This window comes from Trichomycterus rosablanca, chromosome 8 (genome assembly GCF_030014385.1).
Source record: "Trichomycterus rosablanca isolate fTriRos1 chromosome 8, fTriRos1.hap1, whole genome shotgun sequence".
NCBI lineage: Eukaryota > Metazoa > Chordata > Actinopteri > Siluriformes > Trichomycteridae > Trichomycterus > Trichomycterus rosablanca.
In genome coordinates, this window is record NC_085995.1 from 36,392,694 (window position 1) to 36,415,408 (window position 22,715).

At 41.7% G+C, this 22,715-nt stretch overlaps 1 protein-coding gene across 1 annotated transcript in view; it reads right to left on the minus strand.

The window, feature by feature from the left end:
• mpped2 (metallophosphoesterase domain containing 2b) overlaps nucleotides 1-22,507 on the minus strand; it is a 44,397-nt gene extending 21,890 nt beyond the window's left edge. The window contains exons 1-4 of the mRNA XM_063000140.1: nucleotides 22,389-22,507; nucleotides 13,652-13,877; nucleotides 7,263-7,444; nucleotides 5,855-6,080 (exon numbers count right to left, since the gene is read on the minus strand). Coding sequence (XP_062856210.1) covers nucleotides 5,855-6,080; nucleotides 7,263-7,444; nucleotides 13,652-13,800 — 557 coding nt within the window. The 5' untranslated portion in view covers nucleotides 13,801-13,877; nucleotides 22,389-22,507. The remainder of the gene's footprint in view (nucleotides 1-5,854; nucleotides 6,081-7,262; nucleotides 7,445-13,651; nucleotides 13,878-22,388) is intronic.
• Between the last annotated feature and the right edge of the window lie 208 nt (nucleotides 22,508-22,715).

Here is a 22,715-nt window from a genome sequence, read left to right on the forward strand (position 1 = left end):
ATGATAGCATTTTAAAGTTTTTCAAAAATCTCTTTATGGGCGGTCCGGGTCCTTTCTGTGTGGAGTTTGCATGTTTTCCCCGTGTCTGTGTGGGTTTCCTCCTGGAGCTCCGGTTTCCTCCCACAGTCCAAAGACATGCAGTCAGGTTAAGCTTTCAGCCACGCCTGTTGATAATTGACGTCCAAAATCAACTGTATAAGATACTGTAAACACATTGCCTCCACTTCCCAGTGGACTGAACAGAGTCCTGACCTCAACCCCAATGAACAGCACTGGAACAGATCAACTAGAATAGACTGCAAGCCGTCTGACCTTCCAAATGCTCTTTCAACGAAATAGGCACAGATTCCCACAGACACAGTTTAAAGTCTTGTAAGACTAAAAGTTTTGGGACCCACTTCTAATTACTGAATTCATGTGTTTTAGCCTCAACAATTGCCAACAGGTGTAATAAATCAATTAAAATATAAATAAAAATATAAAGGAAAAATGATTCCCACTTTGCAGCAACAGTTTAGGGAAGGTCCTTTCCAGTTCCAGGATGACTGAACTCTTCTTTATGTGTTTATAGAGCTTGTGCTTTGTGCACAGTTTGAAGAAACTCCAGTGTCCTGCACAGAGCCCTGACCTCAACCCCACTGACCAGCTCTGAAACAAACTGGAATGTCAGCATCAGTGCCCAGCCATACAAAGGCTATTTTGACGAAATGTGCACAAATTCCAATAGACATGCTTCTTGTTTTGTAAGAAGGCTTCTCATAAGAGCGTCTGTTGTTCTAGCTAAGAAGATCACACAGAGGTTACTTTATTTTAACAGCATTCGATTAGGAATTGGGATGTCCAACAAGCTCATGGTCAGCTGTCCCAATACATTTGGGTTGGTGTATAATGTGAATGCAGCCTAAGCCTCTAGGACTGCACTGAACCACAACGAGAGCCATCGTTTACAAACAAAGGAAATGTGAAAAAGTAAAGAATCCATTAAGAAGTGGCTGGACTGCTTACTTTTCTTTTGCATCTCTAATTTAAATGGGTACAAATAAACAGAATAAATGTAGTTAAGTTTTGAAAAACTAGAACTGTCCGTTCTCAAAAAAAAACACGGGGCGCTGTTGGCTGGTTATTTTTGATTGGTGGACTATTCTCAGTCCAGCAGTGACAGTAATCACTGTGTCTGATCCACTCATACCAGCACAACACACACTAACACACCACCACCATGTCAGTGTCACTGCAGTGCTGAGAATGATCCACCACCCAAATAATACCTGCTCTGTGGTGGTCCTGTGGGGTAAAATTCCTCCATAGTTAAGTGAGGAACTAATATTAAATTATAAACAGGGTTCAGCAGCAATGGGGGGGGGGGTGTAATTACATTACCACCCAACAAAGGTGATCTAGGAGTTTGACAACCTTCCGCCTAAAGTGAATAAATAAACAGTTGTAGAAAATATTTTGTGTCCAGATACTTTTGGCCCTACACAGGGCGTAATCTGAAAGCAGCAGCAGTTTATTATTCCGGGCTGCTTTAAAGAAAACGATCATTTTGGAAGAATTGTGAGCTGCTTTCATGTTGAAACCCTGAGTCTGAAGGATGTGAACGCTTAGTGTTACTGCTGGAAACCAATAGCAATTGTTAAAAAACAATGAGCGCTCCCGAACGTATCCAGAGGGCAGGAATCACAGCACAAGGACAAACGGAGATGGATTCATTCAGTTTAAAACTGGCAACCATCCATCAGACAGACAAAGTGTGTTTGAGAGCAAGATTCTCAAGGACGATGAACGTGGGCTAACAGAGAGACAAACACGGTCATACAAATCTCACCTGTACAGTCATTTAGCAAGAGGGGTAAAAACAAAAAACCTTTTAAATTCTCAGAGTCTCGTTGGATCGTTTAATAAACTAAATTATTTATAAACACAAAAACCTCAATCAACCCAATTAATTCTTGAGATCTGGTAGCTCATTGGTTAAAGAACTGGACTAGTAATCAGAAGGTTGCTGGTTTAAGCCTCACCGCTGCCAAGTTGCCACTGTTGGGCCCCGGAGCAAGGCCCTTAACTCTCGATTGTCTAAACTGTATTCAGTCATACTGTAAGTCACTGGACAAAAGTGTCCGCTAAGCGCTGTAAATGTATCTGTTCCTCCAATACAATTGTATGTTTATGGGGCAGTTGTAGCCCAGCGGTTAAGGTACTGGACTAGTAATCAGAAGGATGCTGGTTCAAACCCTACCACTGCCAGGTTGTCACTGTTGGGCCCTTGAGCAAGACCCCTAACCCTTAATTGCTTAGACCACACCTGGGCATTGTACGGCATGAGGGTAGCAGTAATTAGAAATCAGACGTAAATAAGTGCACATCATACATGCAATACAAGCATTCTTTTAATCTTGAAGGTACTTATTTTTTCAATTTATGTTCATCTGTGTGTGCGAGTGTATCCAGCTTCATCGTGATGTGTTGGTGAACAGAACTGTGAGCGCGATTGATACAAAATGACAAAAATAAACAAGACATGGTTGTCTTAAGTATTTATTTACTTAATTCAGATGTAAAGCTGTGTGTTTAGTTTGTGGAGAACAGACCGCTTGTTTAAATATTACAATTTAAATCGACGTTACGGTGCATAGACATTACAAGACCATAGCAGTCAACACCAGCTTCGTGATTTCCAAAAGAATATTCAACAAGAACAAATGACTGAAAAAACAGCAAATGAGGTAACTGGACTCCAGACAAATAAGCAATAGCACCTTTTTAGTTTACCTTTTTAAACTGATAGAATAAGTATTGGGCAGAATTAAGTTCAGCCTATCTGTCCGGCCCTTCACAACAGTTTCTCTCTGCTGTCTGTGCTTCACCTCTGTCTACATCATATAAACAATGTCTCACTGACAGCTCATTGAAAACTTCAGCAGCAAACTGGGCCAAAGTTCAATCTAATCAAACTTTGAGCGCAGCGCCAAGCGGTAAAAACCGAGCATCGAAGCTGCAAAACAGCATGGTGCGACAAAACAATCTGCACCGCCTCTCTTCATAGGAAAGCACAACACAGCCAGATAATGTGAAAGCAGCCTAAGCCTTTAGGACTGCACTGGACCACAATGAGAGCCATCATTTCCAAACAAAGGAAACATAAAAGAGTAAAGGATCCAACCAGGAGTGACCGGCCTGCTTAATTTTCTTTTGCATCCCTAATTTAAAGTTTTGAAGACCTAGAACTAACTGTCTGGATAACTGGGGGCACAATCACTTTTAACAAGGGTGATCTAGGAGTTTGATACCCTTCTGCCCAAAATAAATAAACAGTTGTAGAAAATATTTTGTGTTTTTTTATCTAAGATCCATTTGTGGAAATATATGAAACTATTCAGTGTGAGCAAACATGGGCAAGCAGTATTGGGGTGTGTGTGTGTGTGTGTGTGTGTGTGTGTGGTGGGGGTCCATTACTTTTTACTATCACTAGTATGAACAGGAGGTTGATAAAATGTCGGGCAGCGATGCAAAGCCAGCACGGGTTATTTGTCGTCGTCGAACCTTCGGTGGCGCACTTTGTGTTCCCGCACACGAGCACAGGGGGACAAAGCCGTTCCATGGTTTCCATGGCAACAGGAAGGTACACCCCCCCCCCCCCCCCCCACCCTTCCCAAATATCTCACTTGTGGCTTTGCTTCCGGCCCGATGTGAACTGAGGTCACATGACTACCGTCTGCATCCCTAAGAGGATTAGAGGGGAAAGTCTTTGATTTCCAAAAGCCGGTTGACCCGCTTTAGTCCTCAATCAAACCGGCCGGCGTGGCCGCTCGTACGTATGGCGCTGATTACCTCGAGGTATCCGGTACGACGTTAAGGGGATTACGCCGGTCTGCGCTAACCATATAGCTCAAATCCAGAGAAAGAGCGAGCTCGATTAGAACACACCGCAGGGGCCGCGGAAACATATTGTAGTGAATAAACATCAGCCTGGTCCGGGTCAGACGCAAACAAAAAGGTCGGCGGTGCCTCGATAAACAAACAAACAGCTCTCGCCAAAAGCGCGGCTCCTGCGCCTGCCCACCGCACAACCGGGACGAGCACCGCCGAGAGAGTCGAGCCCGGCTGAGCTCTTTGTGCAGAGAAGAATGGGGCGGTGGAAATGACCTCGGCGCTCGCTGAGGCCCCGGGGTCAGGAAGGTCAGACTCGGCTGGGGCGGCCCACCGTCTGATCCGCAATCCCAACAAAGAGACAGGATGTTTCGGAACAAAGGCCACTTCCTGCGGGAGAGGCTGGGAAAAAGCAGGACCCAGAGAGACCCCCACCCCACCCCCCGCCTCCCGCCTCTGAACCCCACACGGCCGCCTCATAGTACTGCAAACCGAGGATCTGGTTTAATACCAGCATTACATTATGTACAGTGTATCACAAAAGTGAGTACACCCCTCACATTTCTGCAAATATTTCATTATATCTTTTCATGGGACAACACTATAGACATGAAACTTGGATATAACTTAGAGTAGTCAGTGTACAACTTGTATAGCAGTGTAGATTTACTGTCTTCTGAAAATAACTCAACACACAGCCATTAATGTCTAAATAGCTGGCAACATAAGTGAGTACACCCCACAGTGAACATGTCCAAATTGTGCCCAAATGCGTGAATCGTATCGCATCGTGAGTGTATCGGTGTATCGTTACATCCCTAGTGAACACCTCTTGTGATTAATTAAGGTTTTAGCCAAACTTGGTAAATTAGGTGTGCAAAATTAAATATGTAAAATAAATCATGCTTCCACCTTGTAACAACAGTTTGGGCAAGGGCCTTTCCCGTTTTGACCAAAACGACGTCCGTAAAAGACATAATTTGACTCGTCTGTTGGTGATGCTGGAGCACTTATTTATTTATTTATTTATTTATTAGGATTTTACCGTTATGTTTAAGACACTTTGGTTACATTCATGACAGGACGGGTAATCACAGGTAACACATGATTCATTAGTTAATTTCAAACACAGTCATGGACAATTTTGTATCTCCAATTAACCTGACTGCATGTCTTTGGACTGTGGGAGGAAACCGGACCACCCGGAGGAAACCCACACAGACACAGGGAGAACATGCAAACTCCACACCCGGACCGCCCCACCTGGGGACCCAACCCAGTTTGCAGAAACTCAAGAGGCCTGCTCACAGCCTTGGCCTTGGCCTCAATCTCATTAAACATCATTGAGATGAATTGGAACATCGACTGTAAGACAAACCATCTTGTGCCTAACCTTACAGGCACAGTTCAAAGCCTTTGCAGTTAGTCGCAAAGGAGTACCCACTCCATATCCCATGGATTTTTGCCATTGCCATTTGCCATTGGGCGGCACGGTGGCTCAGTGGGTAGCACCGTCACCTCACAGCAAGAAGGTCCTGGGTTTGATACCCAGACAGGGCAGCCCGGGTCCTTTCTGTGCTGAGTTTGCATGTTCTTCCCGTGTCTACGTGGGTTTCCTCCGGGAGCTCCGGTTTCATGCAGTCAAGTTAATTGGAGACACTGAATTGCCCTATAGGTGAATGTGTGTGTGTGTGTGTGTGTGTGTGTGTGTGTGTGTGTGTGTGTGTGTGTATGTGTGTCCAGGGTGTTACTGTGTGCCTTGTGCCCATTGAAAAGCTGGGATAGGCTCCAGCAAACCACGACCCTGATTGGATAAGCGGGTAAGACAGTGAGAGAGTGAGAGGGATTTGCCATTGGATTTCCCAACATGGTTTTGTTCAGGTGTCCACATACTTTTGTCCAGATAACATTGAAGTAAACAACAGTGAGCATTAAATGTTCTGCATGCACCAAAGCAGGCAGCTGTAGAAGGTGTGGAACTCACCAGGGGGTGCCGTATATCCTGAACCCTTTGATGGTGACCTCGCTGTCCTGCAGGTAGATGCAGTTCGTGAGCAGAGACTGAACGTCATCAAAGTCCTCGGGTCGCAGTTTGGACACCGACGGGAAGCGGTAGTAGTCCTGCTTCACCAGGTCGGCCATGAAGTCCTTATCGAACGTCAGCTCGTGATTCCCGGCGATCACCACCTTATACTCGTACGGCACATTTCCTGCAGGAGTGGACAAAACCAAACGTGAGTTGAGTGAAGCCCGACCTGATTCACATAACGCACCGTGAAATGAGCTGTTTCCTGCGTGATAAAGAATTTGCTGTGAAATTCTAAATTAAGGTTTGTGTTTAGATATTTTAACGTTTTTTTATTTGTCAGTTAGCAATCGGTTAGTCAAAATGTCCAAGATGATTAAGTGTAAAGCAGCTAAAAACACAATTCGGGTAACTGAGGGGGTGTCAAAGTACGGACAAGTATTTTAGTCCGTCGCTGGTTTACATTCAACTATTAAGGTAGCTGTGCTGTGTACTGTAGGTTCTGTTTATTCTGTCATTCAGTTTACAAGTGTTATTTAATGAGGTCCTATTTACGAGGAGTGCTGTACCAAATACATACGCTTGAGGCAGGTTCACAGTGAAAGCAGTATCACGCCTGAAGAGTCACACACTGATCTGCATTTTTCCTTAACCGGCCAGCAGAGGCCGCTATTGCAGGAGCAATGAGAAAGCCCTTCGGCCTGCCCACCCTCAAACACGCCAATCATGTCTGTGTAGGCGCCTGGTCGGGATATACGCACTGCAAGTATATTAAGTAACAAACAAAAGAGGTTAAATATTAATATATTAATATTTAACCTCTTTTGTTTATTTAATATTATTATACTATTACATTATCATTATACTATTATCCCTATTCATTTTATTTTTATTATCTGCTTCATCCTGATCAGGGCCGCAGCGGATCCAGCTTCACTAAGAAACACTGGGTGCAAAGCAAGAACATCCAAAATAAGGTTCAAATCTATCATAGGGCTTTAGCCATTCACCGCTCCCCCCTTAAAATCAAATAGCCAGTCATGTCTGTGTAGGTGCCCGGTCGTCAGATAGCATTGCTGAGATTCAAACCCGGATCTTAGCAGTAGGGGGCTGGCGTAATAGACCGCTGTGCTACCCGAGTGCCCATCCTACATTCTATTTATAAATCATTATAGCTAAAAGAATAAACACTCAACAAAATATGCACTTTATACCATCCACAACTTCATGTGTGCTGTAGAATAGGCTTCCTGTATTAGCAGTGTATGTTACATCAGCTGTGTGTGTGTGTGTGTGTGTGTGTGTGTGTGTGTGCACAGTGCAGACTGTTCAGTGAAGTAGAGCAAAGATGTCAGCAGGTCCTCACCTAACCAGTCGTTAAATTTCTTCACCTCGGAGGGCAGGCCGAGCTCGGTGAAGTCGCCCGTGTGGAGCAGCACATCGCCGTACGGCATCTGGATGCCATCTGTTCTCGAGTGTGTGTCTGAGACGCACACGAAACGTGTGTGACCCGCCGGTTTCGGCGCATCGTACGGAATGGGTTCTACCCTGGGAGGGAAATCAGGGGAGAGAATATTAGTATTTCATTAGCTCATCATCATCTTCATCATTATTAAATGGTGCAATCATCTCCAGCTGTTGCGCAACATCAGTCCTGGGATTCTAATAATGTCTGTAACTGTCTTTATTCCGTCGGACTGAAGCTTGAATGTTTATTTTTTATGCCTTCCGATTCCTCATTAGTGATTATGATTAACAGAGTGCATTATTCTGTAAGCTCATGAGGGCCATATCGGGTCATCTCGTCCAACATCAGTACCTCAAAAATGTTAATCTGGACTAATAGGCAAACATTCCAACAGACACACTCCAAAATCTTGTAGAAATACTGGAATACTGGAAGCTGTTATAGCTGCAAAAGGGAACCAACTCAATATTAAAAATGGAATGTCATAAATGCTCCTGTAGGTATAAAGTGTAGGTGTCCCAATACTTTAGCTCATAACGTGTGTACATATATACACCGATCAGCCATAACATTAAAGCCACCTCCTTGTTTCTACACTCACTGTCCATTTTATCAGCTCCACTTACCATATAGAAGCACTTTGTAGTTCTACAATTACTGACTGTAGTCCATCTGTTTCTCTGCATGCTTTGTTAGCCCCCTTTCATGCTGTTCTTCAGTGGTCAGGACTCTCCCAGGACAACTACAGAGCAGGTATTATTCGGGTGGTGGATCATTCTCAGCACTGCAGGGACAGGTGGTGTGTTAGTGTGTGTTCTGCTGGTATGAGTGGATCAGACACAGCAGTGCTGCTGGAGTTTTTAAATACCATGTCCACTCACTGTCCACTCCTATCTAGTTGGTCCACCTTGTAGATGTAAAGTCAGAGACGATCGCTCATCTATTGCTGCTGTTTGAGTTAGTCATCTTCTAGTCCTTCATCAGTGGTCACAGGACACTGCCTACAGGGTGCTGTTTACTGGATATTTTTGGTTGGTGGACTATTCTCAGTCCAGCAGTGACAGTGAGGTGTTTAAAAACTATCAGCGCTGCTGTGTCTGATCCACTCATACCAGCACAACACACACTAACACACCACCACCATGTCAGTGTCACTGCAGTGCTGAGAATGATCCACCACCTAAAGAATACCTGCTCTGTGTGGGTCCTGTGGGGGTCCTGACCATTGAAGAACAGCATGAAAGGGGGCTAACAAAGCATGCAGAGAAACAGATGGACTACATTCAGTAATTGTAGAACTACAAAGTGCTTCTATATGGTAAGTAAAGCTGATAAAATGGACAGGTGGTTTTAATGTTATGGCTGATCGGTGTATATATGTATATATACTGTATATACTGTATTTATACAGAAATAAAATTAGACGTATGCACTAGACATATTAAATAGTGAAACACTTGCGTCTCCTGGTCATAGCTGTATTGGATTGGCAAAATGACAAAAACATTAAATTATGATACTGAAAGAAAAGTGCTGACTCAGCAAACAGCTTCAATAAAGCAAAACACAACAGCCAAGTTCACCATAAAACTCAGATTTTCATTAAAAGCTGTCAAGCGGCTTTATACTCAGACTTTATAGCAAGCGAAGGACTGGAAAATCTAAGATTGAATTCCTACAGACAGCAGCGTCAAACAAAAACTGCATTTTTTCATAAAGAGCAGAGAAAAATCAATATTTCTGCACAGCAGTGACTGAAATTACACAGCAACGTCTGCACCAATCAAAGTGCTGTTCTGTCACCCAAGGTCTTCAGTGCTAGGCTGGGGGCAGGTGGAAGACGATGGCACTGCAGGTTGGTCCTGAGGTTCAAACCTGGGTTTACACCATGCCTCTGGTCACTGTCTGCGACAAGTCTGTCATGTTCTCCTTGTGTACACATTGGGTTCCCACAAATGCATGTTTACCTCTCACACTGGAAGGTTCTCTGTATTGGCCTGATTTTATTAGGATTATAAACTGGTGAGTGAACCATACACCGATCAGCCATAACATTAAAACCACCTCCTTGTTTCTACACTCACTGTTCATGTGATCAGCTCAGGAGCACTTTGTAGTTCTACAATTACTGACTGTGGTCCATCTGTTTCTCTGCATGCTTTGTTAGCCCCCTTTCATGCTGTTCTTTAATGGTCAGGACCCCCACAGGACCACCACAGTGCAGGTATTATTTAGGTGGGGGATCATTCTCAGCCCTGCAGTGACACTGACATGGTGGTGGTGTGTTAGTGTGTGTTGTGCTGGTATGAGTGGATCAGACACAGCAGCGCTGATGGAGTTTTTAAACACCTCACTGTCACTGCTGGACTGAATATAGTCCACCAACCAAAAATATCCAGCATCCTTTGACCACTGATTAAGGTCTAGAGGATGACCAACTCAAAGATCAACAGCAATAGATGAGCGATCGTCTCTGACTTTACATCTACAAGGTGGAGCAACTAGGTAGGAGTGTCTATTAGAGTGGACATTGAGTGGACACGATATTTAAAAACTCCAGCAGCGCTGCTGTGTCTGACCCTCTCACACCAGCACAACACACACTAACACACCACCACCATGTCAGTGTCACTGCAGTGCTGAGAATCATCCACCACCTAAATAATACCTGCTCTGTGGTGGTCCTGTGGGGGTCCTGACCATTGAAAAACAGGGTGAAAGCAGGTAAAAAAAAGTATGTACAGAAATAGATGGACTACAGTCAGTAATTGTAGAACTACAAAGTGCTTCTATATGGTAAGTGGAGCTGATAAAATGGATAGTGAGTGTAAAAACAAGAAGGTGGTTTGGTTATATTTTTATTTGTGTTATTATACGTCTGTGGCTCGTGTTTGCATATTTTTTTCTCCATCTGGCCCCCAACAAGAAACTTTTGAACACCCCTGGTTTAAAGACTTGACATAATTTTTACACTTCTGTGATGTGATGCACCTGCAATTTTGGCACCTACTATTTAATCTGTTGGAACTCTGTTAGTTGGATCATGGTGCTTTGAATTCTCATATCCAGGAGCTGGTTATATGAGCTTTTAAAGCAGATACACACTGTTAAATGAATAAACTCACCTGTGCATTTGTGTTTGTTCCACCACTTGTTATTTATTGTAGCAGAGTCGCCATATTTTATTAATGAATCCATTTATGAATTTATTTATTAAGCACATAAGCTTGCGTGATGGAGTCTGGAAAAATCGCTGGTGCTTTATGAATGATAATCACTGCCCCTGTGTCTGGGTCACTATAGGCACCACGCTGGAGCGTCATGAGCGCTTCAGTACTGACGTCATTCTGAAGTACAAAGGCGGTGTGACGTCTTTCTTTACGACCCGTTTGTCTCTCGTGCTGGTAATAGCACTGAAGATCTGAACTAATCAGTCTGTTCCATTGTCCTCCATCTGCACTCGGTCATTACGGCTTCATCAGCCCCCCGCCGCCGCCGCCGCTGCCCCCCTTCCCTCCCCAGAGCCGGTGAAAGAGCTGAGCTCTGCCCTGCAGGTCAAACTGCCATTGTAACAGGGCTAATCAGCTGAACTAACCTCTGACCCCTCTCCTGGTTAATAAGTACAGGAACACGAGGGCAGAGCTGTGAGGCACATGCCTGGACGTCTTCATCATCGTTAACCTTCTATAATGACATCACTGAGGGCAAAGGATGCAGGAGGCAGGACCAGGCATCTTTTTTATTCATTTATTTATATATTTATCATTTCCTTTTCATGTTTTGACCACCACTTCATCCTGGTCAAAGTCACAGTGGGTCCCCCCTCAATGCAGTAACAGGACACCAATCTATCGCGACATCTCGAACCCTAGATCCCAAAGCTAGTGGACTTTATAGGGCTCATTTTGTGCACAGGGCACAGTCATGGAATAGGAAAGAGCCTTCCCTAAACTGTTGCTATAAAGTTGGAAGCATATTATTTCTCTTATATAATTTATTACACCTGTTACTAATTGTTGTGGCTGACACAAATTAAAATAATAGAATCACTAACAGCAATCTCGTCATTTCTGTAAAGAAGACAAGGACTAAAAGACAACGTTTATTATAAAAAAAATGCTACACATGATATTGTATATCAATGATGTTCACTCTGTGAGACCTCGCCCCTGGCAGGTGAAAAGAAGCGACAGGAGGCAGTGCACATTTTGGAGGGAGGGTGCATGACAGCCTCAGCCCTCCCTGATCAGGTGTGGGGAGTGGCGACATAGATAAAAGAGAGAGAGAAAGAGAGAGATAAGCTCCAACTGGCTACGACTGGATTGGGTAGGTGAAAAATGATTTATTTATTTATTTTAACGCCATGTTTAACATGTGTGTCATTTAATGGCAAAAATAGGCATTACGTTTCTGTCTGTTTATTTTATCTTGTCTTTGTTTTGGTGCGTTTTATATTTTCATTTTTATGGCTGTGAGGTTAAAACTGTTCTTGTGTTGTCCAGTGTAAGAATTTCTTTTATGATTTCAGGCATGTGTACAGTGGTACCTTGTAACTCGACATCCCATAAGCTCAAAACTCACTGCACTTAATCGAGAAATTTGTACCCTTAAATTTGGCGCTTCCCTTAAACTCGGCGTGTGTGCGACTGCCGCTTTGTTCAGCGCTCAGCTTGAGCGGTGCGGTAAAACGTCATCTAAGTGCGAATATGAGACGAATCTGCATTTGTGTGGAATAACCGTCAGATTGAGTCTGAAAGCTCCACATGTATCTGTGTTTATTTGGATTTTCCTCCCTGCTTCACTTTTAAACTTGTGTTACAGCTCGAGTTTCTGAGAAATTGTGAGAATAAGCTTTTCTGAGAGTCGCTTATCGTTAAGAAAAAGCTTAATGTGAACTAATGTATCAAAAGAGCGACACGAACACTAAACTTCCCTTAATTATTACTGCTGTGAGACTCCATAGGAAATAACGGCACAGCAGCGCCGCTCCTCATGTAAATTACTGAACTCGCTAAGGCAGCGGTTCCCAAAGTGTGGGGCGCGCAGAAGCATAACAGGGGGGACTCAAGCCATGAAAGTGTGTAAACCCCTGGTCTAGATGTACAGAATGGAGAGGTATTTGACAGGGATAAAAAGAAAAACAGCCACTAATACAGTGATAAGACCTGAACTCTCACAGATTGGCACAGATTGAACTTTGTTTGCAAATTTTTATTTTTGAAATAGCAGACTGATTGAAAGAGCAGTCCAGTGATGTCAAAAAGTGGTTTGATAAAGTCAAGTACAACAGAAATGACTGATATAAAGGTGAAAGGAACATTCATGATCTTTGAAGTTATTTCAACAAAGTTAAAATTGGCCTATTTTTGTCAGCATTTTGTGGGGGGGGGTTATGGCAGATTTTCATCTGTGTGTTATTTTCAGTGTATAAGTGTCAAAAACAATGCCAGTATTTTACATTAGCCTAAAATATATGCAGTTCCATGTGACCATGAAACACATTAACAGGTTTCCCAAACATCCTTATGGGAAAAAAAATACCTTGAAACTCAACGCCAGTCCCAGAACCAATTGACGCCGAGTTTCAAGGTAGCACCGTATTTGTCGTCTTTCCTTGGTGTATTATTTTGGGGCATTCTATGAGGATGTGTTTCACTGTTAACATTATCATTAACAGGTGTTTGGCAGTTTCGACATGCTGGGGGGGTTCTTCTTTTACCAGGTGTTGGTGGGTTATTTTGGTGTGGCCGATTCTGCACCTTGTGGATAAGACTTGGTCTATGTGTCGTCCCTGGTGAGTTGAACATTGGTTTAACATTGATGTTTGGGTGTAACACACTCGGTTCAAATCATGCACAAAATCGGTGCCAATCAAAGCCAATTCTTGTGTTCTACGGTCTCCGTGTCAACCACTACGCTTAAGGAACTCCCAGTTCAATCGAACCATCTGTAAAATTTAAATCCAAGTGTTTAAAGTCACTGACCAGAAAGAAAAAGAAATACAACTGCCCTCAGCACACAGTCACATGGTACAGCCAAAAAGAGCAAGTTAAATATTTGTCTGGAAAAATCTTTAACCCCCCTCTGTCCCCTCTGACTACCTCATTGACATTTAAAACACTTCAATCCCTTCCAGCAGAGACCACCTGGCACTCAGTGCCCATCACAAAGGCAGCCAGATGTCCCCTCCTAAACCCACTCACACCCCGAATCAATCAGATCAATCGAGCCATCGCTGAGTGACGGGCACAGAGGTAAACCTGAAACAGGAAGTGAGCTCGACTCACATGTGCACGTGGGGAGGCTGGAAGCGGCTCTGGTTGATGTTGTAGTGGGTGAAGGCCTGCGTGGGGTTCGAACTGTACTCGTCTACCGTGACGGTCACCTTGGAGTGCGAGGAGCCTCGGCGCGCCATTACGCCGCTTCCTGGGGTCATGAGCAGGTCAGTGGGGGGCAACAGGATCAACTCGCCACGCAGCGGGCATTACTCCGCACCCGCCAACCAAACCGCACCTAGAGGGAGAGAAGAGAGGGAGGGATGGATCGACACCAAAATCAACACAAATCAACAAAATGGGTTCATTCATTTTGTTTAGGGTGCAAACTTTACCCCAGCAGGTGTGTTCTAATTTATCCTATTAGACTCTTTTGTCTATATGGCGAGTACCCCCGTCCCTTAGCAATCATTTGTTGATTGGCTCTCTTGTGTTGCAGACTCAGGGCCAGTGAAGTTAGTGGCAATAAGGCCAGATGGTTTTGTGCTTTAGATTCCTGCTTTTATCTCCCAATCATGATACTCAAGTAAACACCAGTTGACTTACGTAGATTGGAACTGTCGTTTGGGCCTTGAATCGTACATCAATCTGTCAGAATCAACCAGACAATCAACTACAACGATTCCCCAGCATCAGCCATCCAGTCGATATGTTCATTTATTGAACACATACTTGTTTTTATTGTGTTTTTACAACAAAGTTTAAATTGTTCTTAACTGTTCTACCTGGAGACTCTTTGTTTTACTTTATTTAACATGTTCATGTTCTTTGTTTTTTAAACATGATTGCCTGTGTCTGAGAAGTGGCCGAAGCCCTGTGATGGATTGGCGTCCTGTCCAGTGTATCCAGGACCCCATCACCAAGCCCCACCATCACCAAATTGCCACAGTAGGGCCCCGAGCAAGGTCCTGAATTGCTTGGATTGTAAACAGTCACAATTGTACGTCGCTGTAGATAAAAACGTCTGCTAAATGCTGTAATTGAAAATTGCACATTAGAACATAAATACTTTCATTTGTTAGTTTGTTCTAATCAGACAATATGATTATTGTCATCATTTTTAAAATTATCGGTATTATCATTATTACTGTACCGCTGTTGTTGTTATTATTATTATTATCATTATTATAATGATACCATCATCATCATTATAATATTATCGTTACAATTATAATGATATTGTTGCTGTTGTTATTATTATTATAACTAGTATTATAATTATATAAATTTCATCGTTACCATCACTACTATGATATTGTTGATAAATTATTATTATTATTATTATTATTGTTATACCATTATTATATTATTGACTTGTTATTACCATTATTATTATATTGCTGCTGCCATTGTTATTACTATTATTGTTGTTATTATGGTTATTGTTATTATTATTATTATTATGGTTATTGTTGTTAATAATAACAATAGCCATAATAAAAAAAATAATAATAATGTTTTTATTTTTATTATTATTATTACTATTAACAACAATAGCCATAATAATAATAATAATAATAACAATAACAACAACCATAATAATATTATTATTATTATTATGTTTTCTATTATTATTGTTTTCTATTATTATTATTATTATTATTATTATTATGGTTATTTTTATGGTTATTATTATTATTATTATTATGGTTATTTTTATGGTTATTATTATTATTATTATTATTATTATGGTTATTATTATGGTTATTGTTGTTATTATTTTTATTACTATTATTAGTTATTGTTGTTGTTCTCATTATTATTAAAGTGCTGTCAAGTCAGTTTGTGGCTCCTGGCAACATAATCTCGTGAAGTAAATTGCTGGTATTTGACCAAATTCTTAATAATCCAAGAAGTTTTACTAAATTATCAATTTTAGAACTTAATCATCTTAACTATTTCATGACATTTTAAGTTTTCCCTGATATCGTATGAATCCTGGATGCCTGATTATTGCACGTGCAGCACTACGATTTTTAATCTTATTTTATTTAGTGAGTGGTGGTGGACAATAAAACCAAACTCGTTCTTTTTTTATATCACACCAATGTTTCATGTTGTGAAAAAAGTTGCTGGTGTTAAATTTTACTGCTTGGCTTTCGCCTCGGTGTTCATTTGGAGCGCAGAATGAATGAAATCTTTCTCCTCCGCCACCTCCTCCGTCTCTCACATTTAATAAATAAATAAATAAAGCGGTCCAGCACAGTGTTGCAGTACAGCTCCTAACATTTAGTTAGAACTCAGTAGAATCTGAACTCAGTAGGGCTGAAGATCTACTGGTAGACACGACCAGACTGTGTCATCATATAAGGGCTGAAACAACAAATCTACAAAATCGATCATTGAAACAAGTTCACAGATTTTCATTCAGACTGAAACCCTGAGGAGAAAGTACGTCGGATTCATGAAGAAAGAAGTGAAAGAGGGCTGCAAGGTCAGAAAATCAAGACATCAAATCAACCTATTAAAAATCGTGCTGCTTTATGGTACAGCTCGTGTAAAAAAATTACTTCTCACTAAAGCATGGTCATTACCACAGAGTATTGTGCTTTGTTTTTTAGTTTTGATCCTTCGTACCCTCTCTTTTTTGCCAGAAATCTGTACTAGAACTCAACAGGATGATACAAGATTAATATGAATAATTATTTAACCTTAAAAACGTTTTTCTCACTTTAAGACAGAACTCCTGTGGTGAAGCCCAGCGTGTTTCCAGTTTTGTATATTGTGTTCATGATGCCCTGTCTTACATACTATATACACCGATCAGCCATAACATTAAAACCACCTCCTTGTTTCTACACTCACTGTCCATGGTATCAGCTCCACTTACCCTATAGGAGCACTTTGTAGTTCTACAATTACTGACTGTAGTCCATCTGTTTCTCTACATACTTTGTTAGTTCCCTTTCACCCTGTTCTTCAATGGTCAGGACCCCCACAGGACCACTACAGAGCAGGTATTATTTAGGTGGTGGATCATTCTCAGCACTGCAGTGACACTGACATGGTGGTGGTGTGTTAGTGTGTGTTGTGCTGGTATGAGTGGATAAGACACAGCAATGCTGCTGGAGTTTAAACACCTCACTGTCACTGCTGGACTGAGAATAGTCCACCAAACAAATATATCCGGCAAACAGCGCCCCGTGGGCAGTGTCCTGTGACCACTGATGAAGGTCTAGAAGATGACCAACTCAAACAGCAGCAATAGATGAGCGATCGTCTCTGACTTTACATCTACAAGGTGGACCAACTAGGTAGGAGTGTCTAATAGAGTGGACACGGTATGTAAAAACTCCAGCAGCGCTGCTATTTCTTATCCACTCATACCAGCACAACACACACTAACACACCACCACCATGTCAGTGTCACTGCAGTGCTGAGAATGAACAGGGTGAAAGCAGGCTAAAAAGATATGTAGAGAAACAGATGGACTACAGTCAGTAATTGTAGAACTACAAAGTGCTTCTATATGGTAGGTGGAGCTGATAAAATGGACAGTGAGTGTAGAAACAAGGAGGTGGTTTTAATGTTATGGCTGATCGGTGTATATACACATATGTATAGTTCAAAATAAGAGGTTGCCATGCCTCATAATTTGCTTTGAGGCGATGTCTATTGTAGAACAAATAAACCTGACTTGATTACTCATATTTGATTAAAATGGTGGCAATTCTATAATTTCCTTTATTTCTTTTGATTAATGTGTTGGAATTTATACTATATAGGAAACTAAACTCACTAATGAATTAATGGAAAAGAATCGACAGATTAATCAAGAATAAGAATAACGCAAGAGTGCAGCCGTACATTATATAGAGCAGCAGTGAGACAGTAACAGACAGACAGAACACAATGGTTTTGTTATGATCTGTATGTTGCTGGGATGCAAAACGATGGTGCAGAGTTTAAAATATTGTTTAAAATCTCAAAAAGGTTTTTTGGCAGCACAAATCATCACAAAAAATCTGAGTAGCATCATATGGTATGAAATATCAACAGTAATTTTACACAGAGGAAAACAAACGTTCCAGCACAGATGATGTTTCCAGCATTAATGTATCACAACAGAATAAAATTCATCTTTTATTTTTTATGTTTCTGTCATATAGGACGCCTAGTTTACAGCAACATCATTGCACAGTGATATTACTGACTTCTATTTGGTGCAGCTTTATTGTTTTGTAGCAATTTACACTTCGATTAGTTGTTTACAAAAATCACCTCACACACACACACACTAGATGGCCAAAAGTATTTGAACACATGAACATAAAAACAAATGGTATCAAAATAGAGTGACCTCTACATGATCTTTTAGCTATAACAACAGCCTCACAATAGAGCTGGGCGGTTCCTGAATCACCCGGGTTAATGATTCGAATCTTCGTACTGAATCAGGAATCACGAGTCCGAGGTCAATTAACCCGGATCCGATGAGTCCTCTGACTGGCTGCAGCTAAGTACTCGACATTTTTGTATGCATTTTTGTATGCTTGTTTTGTATATTTATGTATATAGTTATATACTTTTTTGCACATTTGGCCTTTTTCAAAAGATTGTTTTTGTTTATATATCTATTTAAAATAGTCTATATTCTAATTGGCACACTGCAGTTTTTTTTTGCTATTTATATTTTTGTATTTTATTCTTATATATTCATATTATACCTTTTGCACATTTTTCATTCTTTGTTTCTATTTGGTCATTGTTCTACATTTAACATATTTTAATTTTGGTTAACTAATAATTGAATTGCACATTTTTCAATTTTGCTCCATTTGTTGTTATTTGTGTTGAAGTTGTGTTTGTTTTTCAGTGTGTGGAATTTAAATTAAAATCCACATCTGTTTAATTTAAAATAAACATCTGTAACCTAATAACATGTCTGTGGATCCTTACAGTGGGGGGGGGCTCAAATGACTCAAGTGAACCGGATCACATTACTAAGTGACTCAGATTAACCCGAATCCATAAAATGAACCGAATTTACCACCACTACCTCCAAATACTTTAAAGTATGTCTGTGGGAATTTGAGCCCATTCAGTCAAAACAGCGGTAACACACTCTCAATCATATACTCAGTCACTCACACCAAGGAGCAATTAAGATCAGCCAATTCACCTTCTGCATGTTTTTGGAAGGTGGGAGGAAACTGAATATCCGGAGAAAATTACACAGACAGGAAAATAGACCTGAGGGGGAGGACCTCAGGTTCCCAGGACCCATGCTGCTGTAAGGTACCCACACTACCCGCTGCCCCACTGTGACACCCACGTCGCTCCACAAAATACACAATCAAACCAAAATGTCCTGATGAATCATTTCAAAAGTCTTAACTGTCCCAGTCCTAGTGTGAGAATCAAGGAAAATGAAGGACTGGACTAGTAATCAGAAGGTCACTGGTTCAAGCCCCACCAATTTCTAAGCCTGGTTTCTACTGTCGCAACCGTTAGACGCTTTGAATAAAAGCATCTGCTGAATGCTGCAAATGTAAAAATGTAAATGCGAATAAAATAGAGAGATGTTTATTTTGGCTGCAGAAATCAACTTGATTGTTCCGGTTATCAATCTGAATGTTGAAATGGGGCAAAAATGTGAAGACTTATTTCTTACGATCTGGACCGGCTCAAGTTTTACACCACAAACCAGCACAAGCAGAAAGAACTTTCTTTTTTTTTTTTTGATCAGGCGAGGTGCAGACGTCTGAGCCGACACACAGTGATGATGCGAATGCATTAATGTTTTATTTCAATACTTAATTATATACAGACACCAAGAATTGAAAGGGTTGATACAAAGTGAGGATTGATACCAATATTTCAATCATACTGTGCTGGTAATGGGTTTGTGTCAAGCTTCTTCAGATATTGTTTTAATATCAGCTTTGCAATATTTATATTATGTTTAGTATCTTTTACATGTTTTACACTAGTGTAGTGTATACTGTAAAAATCAGCTCTAATTTACGACTTAGCTTTGCATGCTGTAAACACAGCTAATCATTTTTATTTATTATTAATGAATACATAGCTTTAGAGATTGCAAACGTTAGTATAATTAATACCAACCAAATGCAGGAACGAGACAGACCGAGTAAGACTGATGCCAGATGAGATGCTTGGCGCTGAGACACCACACTTGAACAGCATATAATACCAACTGGTCGGAGAGCTGATCGTAAGCCTGCGTGGTTGTTAAGTGAGGAGTGTCTGTATGTGGATACCATAACCTCATTATTTATCTCAACCCCCGACAATCTGGATCTAGTCCTAGTGTGAGATGGTAACATTGCACCGAAACACACACAAACCTTTCCTTTAAAAGCATAAATCAGAAACACAACTTTGGCGTCATTTGCACGGTGGATGCTGAACTATGATGCAGGTCATAAAATATATATTTATTTTTATATATTTTTTAACTGTCCCAGCACTACTTTTTCAGCATAAACCAACACAACCAGAGCAAAAGCCAATCATGATATTTTTTCATCACGTCAAACATTCGATTGGAAATTATTAAAAAATCCTGCATTGGGGTGCTCATGCAGCACAGTGTTAAACACCAAAATAAAAAACTCACCACTGCTAATATGATCGGCTGTCTGAGGATGGAGAAGATGGTGAATAACAGAGAGCAGTGTGTGTGACCCTCTGTATGTGATAACGCTCTCTGGGTGAAAAGAAGTAACCAATGTCAGAGCCACCAGGGACAGTGGTAACTTAGTGGTTACAGTACTGGACTAATAATCAGAAGGTCGCAGGTTTAAGCCCCACCACCACCTAGTTAAGTTTTGACCGAGGAGGGCCGTAGACTGTCACACAACCCCTCTGCCAACTTCCACTTCTAGTAATCTACTAGAAGAATGGTCGCCTACAGAAAGCCAACAGAGCTCATGACTGCCGCAGGTCGATTACACGGCTGAGATTCGAACCACGATCAGCTGCGGCACAACAGCGCTTTTCAGTGGTAACAATATTCACCCGACAGATTCACCAGACATAATTAACCTGTATAAACAAAATACACTTCTGACCATCCCCAATCTCGGCCATTGGCCACAAATATCCGTGCAGACAACCAATCAGCAGACAGCACAGCAAAAATTTTTACCCAGAATCTCAGCGGTAGTGGGATAGAATAGCTTGCCAGTGTGCCACCCGAGCTCCCCTACACTTCTATAAAAATGGTATAACAAAAGCCTTACTGGTAGACTAATACTGTCGAATGGTATCAGCACACAGTCAAATCACCTAGTCCTATGTACGATGATTAATTGTAGATAAAATGTTATAATTGTGACATGTCTAATCCTGTTGTGTAAATCTGAACCCTAAATAACAACAAAACAGTGATTTAATGGTTTTAAGATTGTGCAAACGGTTTCATTTCTTAAAAACTAAACAACAATATCCAATAATGTGAATATGGCAAGAATGTCCAACAATATTTAGAATAGTGCAAACCAAAAAAGTCTGTTCTTTTGCAAACTGAACACTGATGGCACAAGGATGCAGGGGCATAAGTACAGGGGTGGCACTGGGGCCCATGGTCAGGGGGGGCGACATGAACTCAAAACCCCAACCGCCCCCCCCCCCCCCCCCCCCCCCATTGGCTGCACTCGTCGTTATTATTAAATTACAATATTTTCGTATCATGATTTTGCTGAGCGCAAGGCACGCCGCATGAACTTCTAAGTAATTAATACTTGCTTAATGCTATCAGCATTTTTTTTTTTGGGGGGGGCCTCAACTATATATATATATATATATATATATATATATATATATGAGGATGGCACAGATTCTAAAACGCACAGACCAACAGCTTCACACGTGGTGCCAGTTTGACCCAGGTGCACAGCAACATCCTGGCAGTGTTGTTTTCATTTGAGGCCATAACAGGCAGCCACGGAAAGTCTATCCATGTGTCTGCACATGCATTAAAGCAGGCCTGTCGTCTGTTTACACGTCTTAACGGGTGCTTGGATCAGGCATGTCATTGTAAACATCTACCCACCTTTCAACATGTAATTAACCAGGCGCCACCTCCGCAGCACCTTCTCTCTCTGACCCATTTGGGCTTCCAGGTCGAGTGCTTGGAGCTCAATCTTCCTAACAGACGCTTGGCCACCAGGCCAGCGCTAACCTTTTAGCCCAAACTTGAACTCTGACCCCCCCGGGGACCAGAGCAAAAGGGGTCAGGCAGAATGAATCAACTTGCTAGAAAAAATCTAGTAAAAATCTCACTAGTAGCCTGAACTGGCAGCCCATCCGACTCCATAATTATGAAGAAAAAAAACAAAGTCTGGCCTGGAAGACCTCATTTATGCAAAACCTGCCCTCAAAGGTGGAACAAGGTCGTAAATATTCCAGATTTGCAATGTTATACAGAGAAAAAACGCCTTTTGATAAAAATAAATAAGAATCAATGCACTTTTTTGAGGTTTCGGGTGCGCATAAGGATCCACATGCGCTATTAAACATTACCGCTTTTTTGCGTCTCAGCTCTTTAATATAAAAGCGCTCAGGGCTGCAGGATGAACGAATAAATCCACAATAAATCAGCTGAAATGTGCAAATGTGCAGAAATGTTGAGTAAAAATGCACTGGAGGTTTTTTTCATCTCTAGCTGGATCATGTCGGGCAGTACAGAGCAGTACAGAGCAGCAGAGCAGCACCTCTAACCCGCCGCTTTGTGCTCCGCTTTTCTTTTCTTTTTCCCTCTGAACCGAATCGCTTTTTTACCTTTTTTCTCACGACGGATCCGTAACGCCGGAATCCTCCTCCGAAAGCTCCGGCAGGCAGCGGCAGGTTAAGAGCAGATCTGGGAGCGGTGCAGGGGTGGAGGTCGGGCCGAGCAGGGCAGAACCTTCGACCCCGAGACTCCTCTGACTCAAATGCGACAGACCGAAGAGGAAGGAGGGGAGACGGAGCAGCAGCCCTGGTTATGGAAGGCCAACAGGGTCAGAAAGCGGCGCGACTTCACTTCAGCTCAGACCTCCCATAATATTGGGGTCAACCTCAGAATCAGAATCACATTTAGATTTAGATTTATTGGCCAAGCATGTTGAT